Source organism: Sinocyclocheilus rhinocerous, unplaced genomic scaffold (genome assembly GCF_001515625.1).
Source record: "Sinocyclocheilus rhinocerous isolate Xijiao unplaced genomic scaffold, SAMN03320098_v1.1 scaffold300, whole genome shotgun sequence".
NCBI lineage: Eukaryota > Metazoa > Chordata > Actinopteri > Cypriniformes > Cyprinidae > Sinocyclocheilus > Sinocyclocheilus rhinocerous.
Window position 1 is genome coordinate 574,317 of NW_015654065.1, and position 17,163 is coordinate 591,479.

The 17,163-nt window shown below is 38.1% G+C and overlaps 1 protein-coding gene across 2 annotated transcripts in view; it reads right to left on the minus strand.

The window, feature by feature from the left end:
* Nucleotides 1-17,163, minus strand: part of me1 (malic enzyme 1, NADP(+)-dependent, cytosolic) — a 92,112-nt gene that overhangs the window by 25,949 nt on the left and 49,000 nt on the right. The window contains exons 1-4 of one of the 2 annotated variants that reach the window (XM_016523454.1): nt 10,470-10,497; nt 9,756-9,831; nt 8,307-8,468; nt 1,956-2,059 (exon numbers count right to left, since the gene is read on the minus strand). In XM_016523454.1, the coding sequence (XP_016378940.1) occupies nt 1,956-2,059; nt 8,307-8,408 (206 nt within the window). In that variant the 5' untranslated portion in view covers nt 8,409-8,468; nt 9,756-9,831; nt 10,470-10,497. Of the gene's footprint in view, nt 1-1,955; nt 2,060-8,306; nt 8,469-9,755; nt 9,832-10,469; nt 10,498-17,163 lie in introns of those variants that run through there. The other variant, XM_016523453.1, reaches the window with a different exon arrangement.

Below are 17,163 nucleotides of genomic sequence, written 5' to 3' on the forward strand. Positions count from 1 at the left end.
CTCAAGAACAGCTGGTCAGGGAGGCTCACAGAGAGCCTCACAACCTGAAATAACTGCAAAACAAAAATACTAGGGAGCAGAGTGCTCAGCATAGCAGAAACCATGCTCAACCTAAATACGCGTACCTGGGCTGAGAGGATGAGGAGGCTCAGAGGAGGCTCAAGCAAGAGCCTAACAACTAAAAAAACTTGCTATTACACCAAGTCAGGAGCCTCCTTCACCATTAATGTAGATATCAGAGGTTTTCGGCATTAAACTACAATCGATATCTCACATTATACACAGTTCCTATTCTGTAAAATAAATAGAAACAAAAAGGAATTCTGAAAGAGAAAGCACTCCTCGTCAGATTCCTTCCAAGCCAGATTTCCTTCCTTCCAGATTCCTGCAATCCCCGTGATCGGTCTGACTAACTGCCTCGGCAGCCGCGAGACCCGAAACGCGGGTGAGAGGCGCTCAATTCTCAAAGAGAATCAAGCATACAAGGCATTCTCAACGCGATCACATCTCGCAGCGTGGCTATATCTCCTTAGAGAGCCAAACACACTCACTCTAAACACTAAGTTCCCTCAAGAATCAGGCAAGAACAGAAACCGCCGCGAATGCATCGCATTAAGCTTGTTCAACTCCCTCGAGAGGCGAACGCGATCGTGCAAACACTGACAAAAAACTCGAGTACAGACCTCTGCTCTAGTAGTTCCGTGAATGCAAACGGTGAGCGCATCCTTCTCTCTTGTGAGTCAAACGCATGTGCTTCCGTACACAAGGCTTGAAGACAAAGAAGAGGATGACGTATTTCGCAGGTGCTCTTTTATACACGCAGTCGCTTTATTGTTTACGTCATAGGCTGCCGCCTGCCAATGTCAAGTTCATTGTTTTATTTTTAATTAATATCCAGACCACGTCAGTAAAAACTTGGTCCTTTGTTCACTTCGTTTTACCGCATATTCGTTTACAAACAAGGCGCAATTCAACGCGGGATTTTCAGAAAGATTGAAACTGAAAGATGATGCCGTGCCGACAATACTGGATCCGACAGTAATGTCGCAACACACAAGTGTGAGTAACTGTTTTTATTATGTCGTCACTATTGCTTTGTCTGTTAAACAGATTGTTTAACAGTGATATGAGTATTTATGCATTTTTAACCTAAATCACTGCAGCGTCCATCTGCGAAGGACGTACGTTGTCAAACATACACAACTGTTAACCAATCATAGCATTGGGCATTTACTTCAAAGTCTACAATCCGACACGCCTATTCAAGCAGAGCGTTCTGATGAGGGGGGTCAAAACAGGACAGAAAATAGTCTATTACTTCTAAATGATGATGTTTTTTGGTGTGAAAATCTTGATAACATTATAAGTGGACCTCAGAGAACAGTACAAAATAAAAAAACAAAGGCAGTTCATGATGCCTTTAACAAATTCCACTAATAAAGACCCAAAAAGTTTTCTTTTCCATGCTAGCAATGCTACACTAGAGTTCATTGAACATATTCGAGTTCATAGCAAATATTAATCTCCCAACATCCAAAGTGAAATGAAAGATGAGCTGTCAAACAATAAAATGGCATAAAAAAAACGACAAGAACTCAAATAACCCAAACTGATTTCTTCGAAGACAAATGGCACAAGATCGTGAACCATTCTAAACATCAGTGAGCTGAATGAGCCATCAGGCAGTGGGGCTGGTTATGGGCTGAATTACATCACCGCATGGCTCAGTATTGAGCAGGATATGTGGGGAGAGAACTGATGAGGCGTGCAGTCAGCGATCCGGTTCGGGTCTCTACCACTGGAGTCGTCGCTCAGAGCCCACAAATCTAGAGGCATGCGCTTCACCCCACATTCCTGCAACGCAATGGTTCAGCTATGCTCTCCAGGCATTTCCATCAGCGCCCTGTGGAAGGAAGCGTGTGCTGTGCGGGAGGGGTACACTGGGTTTTCTATACCTGTTTGTGATAGCCTTCATAAATTCATCCAGAAGCTCATCATAGGCCTGTCCGCGTACTCTTTTATGCCTCAGACCAATGTACAGAGGGTCCTTTAGGAGCTCCTGTGACAGGGAAAGAGAGAAGAAAAGGTTTTCACTTCTATAATCCCAGGCATCAAGTAGAAACAATAGCATGACATGACTATTCATCATATTACTTTAACCAGTGGGGGGGAAAAAAATAGAAACGAAAATATAATACCATCAAAACTCAAAAGCGAATGTTTATTATGTGCACAGCTCCTCTTTAATTAGATTGCATATGGTAATCTGGTTACCCCGCAGCTGTATAAACCTCTCACAGTTATTTGTGCCTGTAAGCATATGTGTAAAAGACAGACTGAGAACAAGAGAAAGAGAAATGCACGAAAGCATAAAAGGAGACAGAAAGAAGCCAACATTTGAAGAAAAAGAACTGCACTGCATTTTCAATTTGGAAGTCTAGCAGCTGTCACTCTTGTACAGATCTGCAGACTTCACACTGAGAGTCACTAACACTATAGAAAAAACAGAAGGGAAGTAGAGAGAGAATGTGAGCGCCATATAAAAATTCTGCAGGCCCCATCAATGTCAGCGTGCCAGTCAAGCAGAAAAGAAAATGGATTAACAGAGCACCTGCATCACTCTCAGCAGTACTGATGTGTGGTGCAACAAGTCTGGAAGTTTTTCCACATGTTTTGATCACGGTGAATGAGGAAGTGCTTTCATCAGAACTCATTCCCATGGCACACAAAATTTCAGGCATAATCTTTTCTGACGATCTGTCCTCAGTATTAAAGCTTCTTTTATCTGATAGAACTATAGTGAAAGAGAAAAAATAGAAGTTGCTTTGTGGGATTGAAAAAGCAGTAAGTCCTATGAAGTTTTAAAATGTCTTTATGTTGTCTCTAAAGTCAACATTAAATGAAAATTTACCCTATTTTTAAAGTGCACACAGTTTTTTGATTGTGATGTATAGCAGCACAATACAAAAAGAAATATCTGTTGCTACTCCCATTTCATCTTCAGCTTTTCCCTCACTTCTTTCAAAATGTATCATATCAAGTATTCATTATCATATTAAGTCACAAGTAAAGTCAAGTAATAAAAAAGGGATAGTTGGATGCTGATTGGTCTAAGTAAATAAATAAATAAATTTTAAACCCATTAATTTATTTTCTTTTGTGTAATTAACACAGCTCATCCATTTTAAAGTGATAGTTCACCCCATAAATCTGCCATCATTTTCTCATGTAGTTTCTCGTACTTTCTTCTGTGTAACACAAAAGAAGATATTTTGAACCATGTTGATAAAAATTGTGGTGACCATTGACTGGTGACCAATGTATGTAAATAATAATAATTTATATATATACATATACTGTATATATATATATATATATATATATATATATATATATATATATATATTAGGGGTGTATAGGAACTGAATGTATTTAAAGAAAGAGCAACTTGTTCAGTAAACCATTTAAAAAAAAAAAAAAAAAAGTTTAGTTTTTCCCCCTGCTGTACCGAAATCATACCGAACCGTGACGTTAAAACCGAGGTACGTACCGAACTGTCATATTTGTGTACCGTTACACCCCTAATATATATATATGAGAGGGAGAGAGAGGGAGAGAGAGAGAGAGAAAGAGAGAGAGAGACAGACAGACAGACAGACAGACAGATAGACAGACAGACAGACAGATAGATAGACAGATATATAGATAGACAGACAGATAGATAGATAGATAGATAGATAGATAGATAGATAGATCAAAATGTGTGGCGTAAAGCAATACAAAATCATGATATGACATGCTGGCATGCTGGCTGAAAAAAAACACATGCAGGAAGAGTGAAACTGAATAAAGGGATATTTTTCTTCCAGTACTACTTTGGATTTCTATTCAAGACTTTTACACAGCAATTGAGCTCATAAATGTGCCCTTAAAAGGGAGGACTGTCTGGTTTCAGGCGGTAAGCAAATTCATCAGTGTGGGAGAGGAAACGTAGAGCGCAGTCTGAGATATGAGACGGTAACTGCAGGCAGATTTATTGTGTGTTCATAATGCACTTTTAAGTGCACACTCAGTGGGAGGGGATATACTTCCAGAGGGTCTGGTTTGTTGTGACTTTGTTTTTTAATCTCAAAACAGTCGCTATAAAAGGAGCTTCTCTGAACCTCCCAGGAACCCAAACAAACATCAAACTGCCACACCTTCTCAAAAGTGGATCATGACATGTTGTGCCATCTAACTCATCAATGGGGCAGAGCCAAAACAAGCCCTTTCCTCACTGCATTTATAGGATAATCATAGACTGTACCAAGAAAAACAAAAAACTGTTTACATTATTGGTCATGGCTGTGATTTGGAAAATAATTTATTAATTTTATTTAGCAAGGATGCATTACATTAATTTCCATTTGACCAAAAATTCCCATTTAAAATACCATAAATCAAAAACCAGTAACAAATCAAAATATTATTTAATGATTTTTGAAGGATCATGTGACACTGAAGAATGGAGTAATGGCTGCTGAAAATTCAGCTTTGCCATCACAAAAATAACTTGCATTTTAAAACAATAGAAATTACAATAGAACAATAGAAATTTACAATTTTTTGTTTTAAATAATATTTGATAATATTTCACAATATAAATGTTTAATCGAAATAAATGTAAACATTTTATCGACTCCCACCCCTAAGCTTAACCTTTAAGTCTGATCGGTTGATGAAAATATAGTTCTGGGACCAACAAGGATCAATTTAATATTTTCCATATTAAATTTCCTATCAGCATCTCTTGATCTTTTCACCATTTAATGAAAACCAGAAGCTGACATTATAAAAAGCCCTGTAATAAATGTGATATCTGAAATTCTAATACATCAGATTAAAAGCTAAAATAATATCTAAAATAACAGATATACCTGGACAGAAAATTTGCTGTATGTGAAACAGATCCACCTGAGATAATTCCTGCAAAATCAGGACAAAATTACTACTAAGAAGTTCTTTTGTAAAAATGAGTCACTAAGTGATGAGAGGAAGCCTTTTTCTCTCAGGGATTAATAGTGGGTTTTTGGTGAACTGTGCTTTGTGTGTGAACTGTACGTGTATGTAATCTTTCAGGTGAGATTAAGGCACAGGAACAGTCAGGGTCTGTTAGCCACAGAGTCAGAGAAGAATTAGAAAATGAGTGTCAGAGAGAGAGAGAGAGAGAGAGAAAAAGAGAGAGCAAGAGAGAGAGGTTTTTTTTGCCTGGGCCACCCACAACCAAAACAGACAGCACTTTGTTTGCAGTGACATCATTTGGTTTCCTTTCAGTATGTGAAATGTATGCGTGTGGATGAGGTCACATGAGGTGATAGCGATAGTAAGTGTCCTTGCTGTCAATCAACAGAAACAGCCTCTGAAAGATGTATAAGAGACATCATCAGAGATCATATTCCTCTTTTACAGCAGAGACATATACACTGATGTGGTGTCAGTGATCATAATCTGTTGTCTGGAGGTCTGTAGTGTATACAGTAGCTCAGAGATCTCCATGCAATCCAGCACTGTTTAGACAAGGCACAATACTCCAGCAACACTCACAGGAGGTGTTTACATAGAGAAACAACAAAAAAGGAAATTCACAGATAGTGTTTACATTGGGTTTGATTGCAGTCTATAAGTGTCTGTTTTGGCTGTTTTTGTTTTGTACAATCTGGTTCTACATTGCAGCTACTAAATCACTGAACTTATTTTAATTACAAATACAATATACTGCCCTCTGTAAATATATAAACAAAATTGTCAAAATCTCATATGAATCAGTATAAACACAAACATACATATAAAACACAAACATATAAAATATAAATGATTAATTTCTCAAAAGAAATAAGATTTATTGTCAAATATAATAATAATGTTTTCTTATTTTCTTAATTTGTAATGTTTTCTTTCTTAATTTTACTTATAATTATACTATGTTCTTATACTTTTTATATACACATACACACAAACAAACTAATATATAAAATATACATTTCTCAAAAGGCTCATGAGTCAAATATAATAATAATTATAATAATGATGATGATGATGATGATGACATTCTAAATAAAAATATTTACTAATACTATAGTTATATTAATTTAGGATTTTATATAATGTTTTAATATTTTTTATGGTTTAAATTTGTATTATTTTATAATAAAATATATAATAATGAATATCTAAAACAATATTTTCATAGTATCTATTTCAGTATATAAAACTCTATTAAAGTAATATTCAAAAATCTAAAATAATATTGAAATAATAATAAAATATTCATTAAAAATTGTATACATAATAGTGCATATATTTACAAAGGGTTGCAAATAACAGCTGAGAATATTTACACTGAGATGCAAATAGTATCTGACAGGAAATCCAGTTTGCTGACACGAACAATTAGCACACTTAAGCTCTGCACAAAAAGCCTGCACAAAGCCCCTCAATGTTATTTGCCCATCTTGAACTTTCTCTAGCCTCCAGACCACAGACAGCGTTCTTTACGGATTAGAGTTTAACCAGAGCGTACAGAGCCTGGATCAAACACCCATAAATGATGTATGCTGATCATGGATCAGATTCCTCACTGTCTGTATTGACTGTGTTTGGAGAGTCAAACTGATCCAGGTGCAGTCATCCAGCTCCCTCTGAGGGTCTGACAGAGAGGAGACAGCCTGACCCCAGTCAGCAGGCGTCTTGCTCCTTTAGAAATAACAGTCGACTTAATCCTTTAATAACACTCATTTAATCATCTGACTGCACAGTCCTATAAAACGCGCACACACACAGCTGTGGGGGTATACGCAGTGAATTCATCTATCATTAGATCTGTCATCTCTTCAGAATATGCTGAAAAAGAGGTCTTAATTACTTCAGACTTCATCCAAAGTCGGCCAAATGGTGCAGCAGAAGAAGTCTTTCAATTTTAGACTTGTAGAAGGACGGAAGACTAAACAGCGAGCCAACGTGTGCGGGTTTGAAACACTGCGTATGCGTTTCTGTCCGTCTACGTTGAGATCATTTTAATAACAAAAACAGACGCTTTATCGCGAACACATGCATGCAACATTAACCCAGACAGCGCGAAATAAACAAATAAATAAAGTTTAATCAAAACATATGATAAATAAATGAAACAAAATTGCAAAAAAATAACTTTTTTCTCTTCATTTGGACACTTGGATGCAGACGCAGACAGGGGGCCAAAATCTAGAGAGTCAACTCATTTAAGTGTTTTGATGCCTGAGGATACGTTGAATAGCTGACTGGCCACTCCGAATTTAGCATTGCAGCAGTAGACACATGTGGAGCTGGCCTGCTGGATACTGAAGCAGAAGTGAATGGGAAAACTGAGTCAGAGCAGTTACACAACAGTGTTAATGTGCTCTTACCCTCTTACTCATTTATGAGCTTTTGTACAGACTTACAAGAGTGTGAAGCTGTCTGATGAGTTGAGGAACTTCAAATTTTAGTCTAAAAGCAAGAATGGTTGACATGACAAATGATCTCATATTAACTGATAGTATATATACATTCTTTCAAAAAAAAATGTAAACATTAAAAACTTTTTTCCTCCATTACTTTGCGTCTATAATAAATCTGATGAAATTTACCCTGTTAAACTGAAAGCTCTTATTTTAACCTAAAATGCTGAAGTTAAAAAAGTGCATGTCCATTTCATTCTTTTAAGAGCTACAGTTCAAGAAAAACTGTATGAACTATAAACAAATATTTATATATACATAGCTATAACTTAACCAGAATGAAAAGTGTTTCTAAAACACAAAAGTTTGAAAGTCACACACTGTTTCTCAGTCTTTTCCTCTCTCACTTCTCTTTCTCTCTCCCGCCATCTGAAATTTGGCATCTATGATGGCATGGCTAAGCCACTGCTCTGGCACAGAAGGAAGTGCCAGGTGTCCACTGGCACAAAGCCTTGGTAGATGTGTGGTTTTCTATTTCTGCAGAGCCACACCCTTGGCCCTGTTAAGAATGACATACTGTAGGCTTTACGCTCACTAAATTTACCTCTGAAATCAGAGGGCTATTCATATCATTCAGCTACTGCAGCAGTCACCTCTGCTCTCTCCTTCTGCTACAACATTGCAAGCTGCGACCGGTGAAAACAAACAAGTTGGAGGATTAGAGTCGTGAGAGAGGATGTGGCTGCTATAAGAATAGTTAAGTCCCTCTTTGAGTATGTCAGAGTAAGCGAGATTGCAAGTGTGTGTCAGCAGTCACGGTCTGGTTGGCTGTAGTGCCACAGGTCTGCCTACCTCATTGTCTGTCCCTACGTCCAGCATAACAGGAAGGCACTGCTGAGGCGGCATTCCACCACAGGCGGTGTAGAGGGCCAGTTTACCCACGGGGATGCCCATGCCATAGCAGCCCTGATCCCCCAGGCCCAGAATCCTCTCTCCATCTGTCACCACTACAGCCTAGCAAAAAATACAACCAAAAGTACAAAAGTTATTAAGACAGTCAGCAAAATTACAAACAGACTGCATAAATAAGCAATTAAAAAAAACATACTAAGCAAAATCTGGGCTATTCATTATTTTAAAAGATACAGTATATAACATTTTTGAAAGAAGTCTCTTATGCTCACCAAGGCTGCATTTTTTTATTATTAAAAATACAATAAAAGCAGTAATATTGTAAAATATTATTCTAATTTAAAATAAAGCTTTTCTAGCTTAATATATTTTATTATTTATTTTTTTCCCTGTGATGGCAATGCTGAATTTTCCATTTTAGAAAGCATTCTAAAATGCTGATTTGGTGATTATTATGAATTTTACACTTTTTTAGGATTCTTTGATGAATAGACAGTTCAAAAAAGCAAGATTCATTTGAAATATAAAATCTTCTGTACCATTATAAACATTTTTACTGTCACTTTAATGCGTTTTTGTTGATTAAAAGTATTACTTACCCCAACCTTTTGAATGGTAGTGTATTGTGGTTTCCACAGAAATATTAAGCAGCAAAAACTGTTTTCAACATTGATAACAATAAGAAATGTTTCTTTAGCAGCAAATCAGTATATTTAGAATGATATCTGAAGGATCGTGTGACACTGAAGACTGGAGGGATGATGCTGAAATTTCTGCTTTGCCATCAGATGAATAAATTACATTTTAAAATAATTTTTTTAAATAGAAAACTGTAAAAACTAAAGAAAACTACAAAGCGCATTGGCCAAATTTATGCACTTTATTATCAAATCACATCCTTAATTATATTTTTATGTTTTTGTCTTGGATGAAACACATTTATATTTGATTGGCTAGGTTGGCTTGTGAGTCTGCCCTCCAGCAAGAACAGATTTTCTGTTTTTATAATCACATTTTCACATATTCGCAATAAACTAACAAATTCAAAATAACAGCATGAGCTGTGTAATTCAATCCCATTACCGGACACAATTGATCCCAAAACAAGAACAACATGTTTTTTCCATTAACACTATGATGCAGATGCAGAAGGTGTTTAACATTTTTACTGCTTCATTTCATGCCACCCTGTACATCATTACCTTAATAACTTTTAAATGCCTAACGAGCAGATTAATATGACTTTTTGGCATTGTTTTCACAGTATGACTGAATCAATGTCTTTGGAATTGGTGAAACCCTGGAGAGAGTTAATTTGTCTGACAGTCAGAGTTCTGGTACATTGTGTAATAGTACAGGGTGGTGTAGTTGGGAGTGGGCAAAACTCACACGAATGTCCTTCTCTGGCCAGCTCTGAAGTAGTGTGGAGATGTGGGAGCGGTCATGAATTGTAATAAATAGGCCCCTAGAAGAGAGAAAAACAGAGTAAAGTGATAAAACATGGTCAATTGAATTGATTCTGCTTTGTGTCCATGTCACAAGTGCTTCCATTTATTATATATGGAATCAAATTATCAAAACAAAATGGTGGACATCTAAAATGAGTCTGTATTTTTAAGTCATTAAGTAAAAATTCACGTTCCAGCTGCATTTGGATCAATTCAAGCTTGAAGTTTTACCTTCAGGTAAAAGTATTGATATTCACAAAGCTCCTGCTATTAGTGCTGGGAGATATACCGGTTTAAACGGTAAACCGTTCTGATTTAGCCTACGCACACGGTTCATACCATTAAAAAAAAAGTGGCTAAGCAACATAGACAACGTCGTGAATTTAGAGGACATCCCTGTTAACTGCATACACTTCTGACTAATGGTTAGATAACTAGAATACACCAACTGTAAACAGCCATTAACAGAAGCCAGAGACGCTGAAGACGAACGTAAAGAAGAGAAAATACTGTAGCAGGCAAAGCAAGATCACTGTTCACTATGCGAAAAAATATTGGGGGAAAAAACCCTAAATAGAGAGTTTATATGAATGTATCTCTAAGGGGAACTGACTGTCTTCAGAAAAGTTTACATGGTATTTTCTTTTCATCTTACCTCCATGTAATGCAGGGGTGCCCAACCCTGTTCCTGGAGATCTACCTTCCTGCAGAGTTTAGCTCCAACCCTGATCAAACACACCTGAACCAACTAATTAGGGTCTGAAGGAGCACTTGATAATTACAGACAGGTGTGTTTGATCAGGGTTGGAACTGAACTCTGCAGGAAGGTAGATCTCCAGGACCAGGGTTGTGCACCCCTGATGTAATGTATAATTAGGCTATTTAAAAGCGCAGTGCTGCTTTGTTTACAGCGATACTTTAGGAAACGATTTAACGTCGCTGTTCCATAAGTGCCACCTGCTGGCAGAGAATGAATTTGCGTTCTCATCTGCTGTTTCTGTTTCATGCAGATGTTTTATACTGCATAATTTCACAAAGAAAAGGTCTGAGCATTCTGTTTATTTTATGTCTATCTATTTTTTTAAATTACAGTTTCTCCTGTCATGTGACTCACAACTTTGTGTTACCCCCTTTCAGTAACTGAAATAAAGCTGAAATAAAATATAAATATGAGGTGAAAATCAAACTTAAACTTAAACGAAACTAAGAAATGTTTCTTTGGCAACAAACTGAAATAAAAAAAAAATAAGTTGAAGTACTAAATTACTAAAACTGAAATAAAAATTAATTAAACCTAAATAGTAATATATATATATAAAAAAAAATAAGTACAACAAAATTACTAAAACTTAAAATGGAAAATGAAAATGTAAAAATAAATGCCAATTAAAAATATTAATAAACACTATAATAGTATATAATATAATTCTGTTTCAGGAGCTCAGTGAAAATGCACTGAAACTCAATGAAAATCCCTCTAAGTCTTTATATATTTTGCTGTTATTGTGTTGCTATAGAAAAGGTTAATTATATATAATCTCATTCAATTTCACATGACTGCTTTGCTTTATTTCTCTACTCTCAGTTATTTTCACATCCAGATTTTTGAGATAGCATGGCCTCCTCAAAGAAAACAGCCCTGAATAAAAATAAAATAATAAAAGCAGGTAAAAAATAACATAGATGACAGATTGCAATAATCAAGAACACAGATAATTATTCTTTTGAGCATACAAAACTTTATAATCAGTATCATCAGTCTTGCAGTGAACAAGAATGTGAACAATTCTAATCAACCTCCCAGTGGAGCGTTCTATCATCCCCACATGTGCTAATAATAAGGAGGTTTTTTATGTCCACCCATAACCTTCTGACCAAAAACAAATCAACAGCTTCATTACCTGGGCTGAGAATAATTTCTCAAAAAATGCTTCTCAAATGCAGATCCCGTGACCACTTGTGATTGAGTTTGGAGTCACACACTGTTTGGGTCAATGATTTTGTCACTACACTTTGCACTAAAAATGCAAAAAGAAAGAAAGAACAAACCACTTTCACCCAAAAGCCTTTATTGGTTGAGCATGGCTACACTGGTCTACCAATCACACCAGCAGTGTTTATTAAGTCTGGAAAATCATGTTTGTTGAAGGTGGCAGGGATCATGTTTAAGTAGAGGTTATACTTCACCGATTCATGCAGATGAACAAACGCTGACACTGAGATTTTCTGATCTATACATAATTAATGCAAGATTTGCTCAGATGTGGCATGTGTTTGAACAGTTTTATGTGTGGTCTATGAATAGTGTTTGATCTTGGTGTGTGGCGTCTCTTGGTTGATAATGCTTGTAGAGAAAAGAGGTGTGAACCGTTGTAAATTACTGGATGAATAAATATGCAAATAACAATATTGCTTAGTTTTGTTTTACATAGACTTTAGTGTCAGAAGATGCAGTAGCTAAAAACAAATGCACTTCACAGTGGCATTTCACATGTTCTTGGACTTGCAAAGATTCTCCCTGTCGTTCAAACTCTCACTCTTGACCGCATAGCTGGATGAGCAGGACTCCTGGGACATCCTTCATCTTGAACTCAAAGGTATCTTGAGGACATACACCTACTGTAGATCTTTCTTCCTTCCACCCACGGCTTCATGGAAAACGTCTCGGGTTACTTATGTAACCATGGTTCCCTGAGGGGAACGAGACACTGCGTCCTCTAGGGGTCGCTATGGGGAACGCCTCGTCGTGACCCGTGTCTGAAGCCTACATTGAAAAAACACCAACTTGTTTGGCCGGCGACAGCCATGACGTCACTACCGTCGCGACTAGTACAAAATAGGCGCCGGTAGCGCACATCATTCACTTCTTCGTCTGAACCTTGCGTCCGAAGCATGGCAAGAAACCTAGAGGACGCAGTGTCTCATTCCCCTCAGGGAACCATGGTTACACAAGTAACCCGAGACGTTGGAATGCACGCTTCAAACAGACCGGTCAGTGAAGACGAAGAAGAGAATGATGTGCGCTACCGGCGCCTATTTTGTACTAGTCGCGACGGTAGTGACGTCATGGCTGTCGCCGGCCAAACAAGTTGGTGTTTTTTCAATGTAGGCTTCAGACACGGGTCACGACGAGGCGTTCCCCATAGCGACCCCTAGAGGACGCAGTTCGAAGTTCCACGAAAGGGAACTTCCAATCTCTCAGTCAGCCTGAGTTCACAGAATCCATAAAAAACAAATCATTCTTACATCTGGAAGAATCTTGAAATTAGACTTCACCAGGTGGACTAGATAAGAGTCCAGGAATCCTGCTTAAAGAAGACACAAATGGAGACCATATTTTGACAGGAAGAACTCAGGTAATGACAGGAAATCTAAAGATTGATATAAAGCATATGACTCCAGGAATAAAGTTTAGACATCCTTTTAGGCATCAACAAGATGTTGGTAAATTCCAGTACAGCGGAATGGCACATAAGAGCTCGTCCTCAGTAGCTGACCCGCGGTCAGATGAAAAGCACACGCCTGGGAGCAGGGATCATGCTCGAAACACAAACATAATTCACACCGGATGCTCCTCTGACACAGAATTCTTTAGAAGCCATTCATCTCCAAGCAACATGATGAAATATCTGCTAAAGCTTCAGTAAACAAACGTAAAAGTATAATAAATTAAATGAATAATGCAGATTTTATCATTAATATGTGCTGCAGTATTGTGAAATCCTTGCTTGAATGTATCCAATGAAAGCCTCACAACTGGTGACCATTATCTTCCTCAGATCCAAAAGTTAAAGGACAGTTAAAAGGATTTTAAATATACGCTCTTTGCTGCCTATATCCAATAGTTCTGTGCATGTGGTTCAGCTGTTGTTCATAAGCATTAAAATGGCATCTAAAGGAGTGGTTGCAACTTACAAGTAATTTAATTCATATCTACCCCCTTTTTTCCAGCGTATGATTCCAATTCTTCTGGGAAATAAGCATAGTTTTCATCAAAATTTCGCTTATGTCTCAAGTTCTTGCAAATTTGTTTAACATCATTGCAAATGATGTTATGATGCCTTGGAAACCTGTTTCCCTCTCAAAAACACTTAAAACTAAAGTCTCCCAGGTTTTGACTGCTCTATGATGTTCTCTTCCACAGTGAATCATCTTATGCATGACGAGGGGAAAACCACAACCACAACAGATCTTTTAACCGTTTTGGACCATACACAGACAACCTGGAAAACGTCCCCCGCATTATGTCTGACATCAACTTGGTACCCACTGATAGATGGCTCAAACTCGTGTTATTGAAGAACTGAGCATTTCTTTTAAGTGCATGAATGCACTGTCCACTTGACAACTCTATTAAATGTGGGTTGAACCTGAAACTGTGATAAAAATCAGTAAGCATAGCAACTGACGGACCACAAAAAATGTATGTCACAACATATCTGTGCTTTAAGTCTTGGAATTAAAACTAATGTACCTGCCACAATGTAATGTGTAACGTGATTAATTGTTCTTCATTTTATTACTAACGTTTTGCTTAACTTCACTTAACAGGTAAATAGTTTCAACAAGGATTTGTTATGGTACTGAAACTGGTACAAAGACTTTCACTGGTAATGTTTCAGACTAAATTCAATTAAATTTTGGACAACACTAGTCTGGCATGATATGAAAAATTCAAATTCTAGACATCCAACTAATTAAATGAGGAAGTCCTTTCTGAGCAGATTCATAATAGAGACTCCCTCATTTAACATTAACATTAATAAGTGCCAGCTCTATTCTGCAGCAATTAATTTGTTCTTCTAAAAGTCACTTGAAAAAATACAGCAGTGAGAAAGACAAATGCTCTGATATAAGATCTAAAAATTATTAATCAGTGGAGGGAGACAACAAAGGGTCATGAGACATTAAAGCGAAGATGACCTTTGTAGAAGCCACAAAGAAGCCAAATGCAATCAGCTCTGAAAGCTTATTTTCACTGTATCACAATCATTTTCCAACTTCTGCAACACTGACAAATGTTTGTTTTTAATATTTTCTGAGGAAAAAGTGTGGTTGGGAAAGGGGTGGTAATATGTTACTGTTCTCTGAAATGTATCCACAAATACAAAACATCAGAATTTCACAATTTACCATATAAAATACCATTTGCCTGCAGCACCCTTATAAAGTGAGATCTTAATTTTTTTTTCTAACAGTGTAAATCACATAGGTTGCTATTAAATTACAAACCTTCAAATCTGGTTTGAATGCTTTGACTTTGTTCCTGAAACTAATCCATTGTTGAGTGTACTAAAGTTACAAATTCTTCATGTTTCAAGGTATGCATCAATATGTCATAACTTCACGGAACAAACTTCCAGGCATACTGTGACACTTTTGCAGCATGGGATCTGGGATCAGTCTAACCAAATTCATTTATTCACACATGATTTTTAAATGCAAATTTATTCCCATGTATTCCCATCATCCTCATCAATTATATACCCAAAACGTTCAGCTCTCATAGATTTCCTATGGGAAATCCTTCACTCAAAGTAATTTAAAGGCTGTAAACTTCATATATATATATATAATGTACAAAAAAATCATATTTACATTTTTAAAAAATCTTAAAAAGCTACTAAAATTAATGCATATAAATACACAAAATACATATACATAAATCTAAAATAGAAAAATCTAAATAATGTTAATAATATTAATCAGTATATATTAATATCCCAAAATAAATTGGTGAAATTCAACTATCAACTATCCCAAGGACAGAACAATCCCATGGAGATCTGGTTTAAATAAATACAGAAAAAGAAACATGTGATGATAAAGGACAGCGATAGGAATGGGACATGAGTTTAAATTATGTGGCTGGATTTGACCAATTTCTGGCCCCAAATAACACTGGCAATACAATACTTTCAGCATGTGGTTACTGGTTTCTTGACACAGACTCCTTCCTAATCCTGATCTATGAGATAATTACAGGACAGAAAGTTCATCTGAGTGGAAAGAAGTGTATGGAGGAGAGGAGAGGAGAGGAGAGGAGAGGAGGTACGAAAAATTCCACACACATCCCTTATGAAAATTAACCATGGTTTTACTACAAATTAAACCAAAAAACGTCTCAGTTACGTATGGTAACCCTTCGTTCCCTGAAGGAGGGAACGGAGACGTCACGTCGTGACCGACGAATTGGGATATCGCTTCGATAGACCAATCTACTTAGAGTGTAAACTAACCGAGCCAATGCACATTGGCATGCAATTATTGCATCCAGCTGCCGCTGATCACAGCGTGAGTATAATAAGGCAGCAGGTGCAATGCATACCAGGTTTTCGCTGAGAAGCCGAGCCGGCGACCCGGCCGCTCAGCGGTGGTACAGCAACCGTGGCGACGGGACGTGACGTCTCCGTTCCCTCCTTCAGGGAACGAGGGTTACCATACGTAACCGAGACGTTCCCTTTCAGTCGGTCACTACGAGTCACGTCGTGACCGACGAATTGGGATATCGCTTCGATAGACCAATCTACTTCGAGTGTAAACTAAACGAGCCAATGCACATTGGCATGCAATTATTGCATCCAGCTGCCGCTGATCACAGCGTGAGTATAATAAGGCAGCAGGTGCAATGCATACCAGGTTTTCGCTGAGGAGCCGAGCCGGCGACCCGGCCGCTCAGCGGTGGTACAGCAACCGTGGCGACGGGACGTGACATCTCCGTTCCCTCCTTCAGGGAACGAGGGTCACCATACGTAACCGAGACGTTCCCTTTCAGTCGGTCACTACGAGTCACGTCGTGACAGACGAATTGGGATCCCTACCAAAGTGCCATGGTGCTGCCCCTTCCAGTGCCCTGTGCGAGCCGCCTGCGCCCCTATCTGGTGTAGGCCGGGGCTCGGGACAAGTAGTTCCACTCACCATTTTTCAAAGCACTACCTTACTAAGTGAGACTGGATAACACTGGGAAAACGTACCCGCTCCACTTGGAACAGGGACACTGCGGAAGCCCCATCCTTCCCGAAGGAGGTTTCGGAAGCAAATACACATATAGCATCCGTTTAGGTGTATATGGAGAAATGGAGGTGATTGTAACCCTCTTGGAAAGGCAGAAGTCTGCCGGGGAAACACAGGCTCGAGGCTATACCGTGGACTTTACACATATGGGATCCACTTAGGCCTTACATATGGAACCCAGCCTTCTACCGGTTCTCGAGGATTCAACGAGTGAAGGCCTGGCGCCGGACGCTCCGCCACGTCTGGCTGCCAAGGGGACGGAGGAGCTCAACAGGGTCTACTATATGGACTCTCTGGAGTGGTTTTAGCAAGCCGACCCGAAGCCGGGGCCTCCC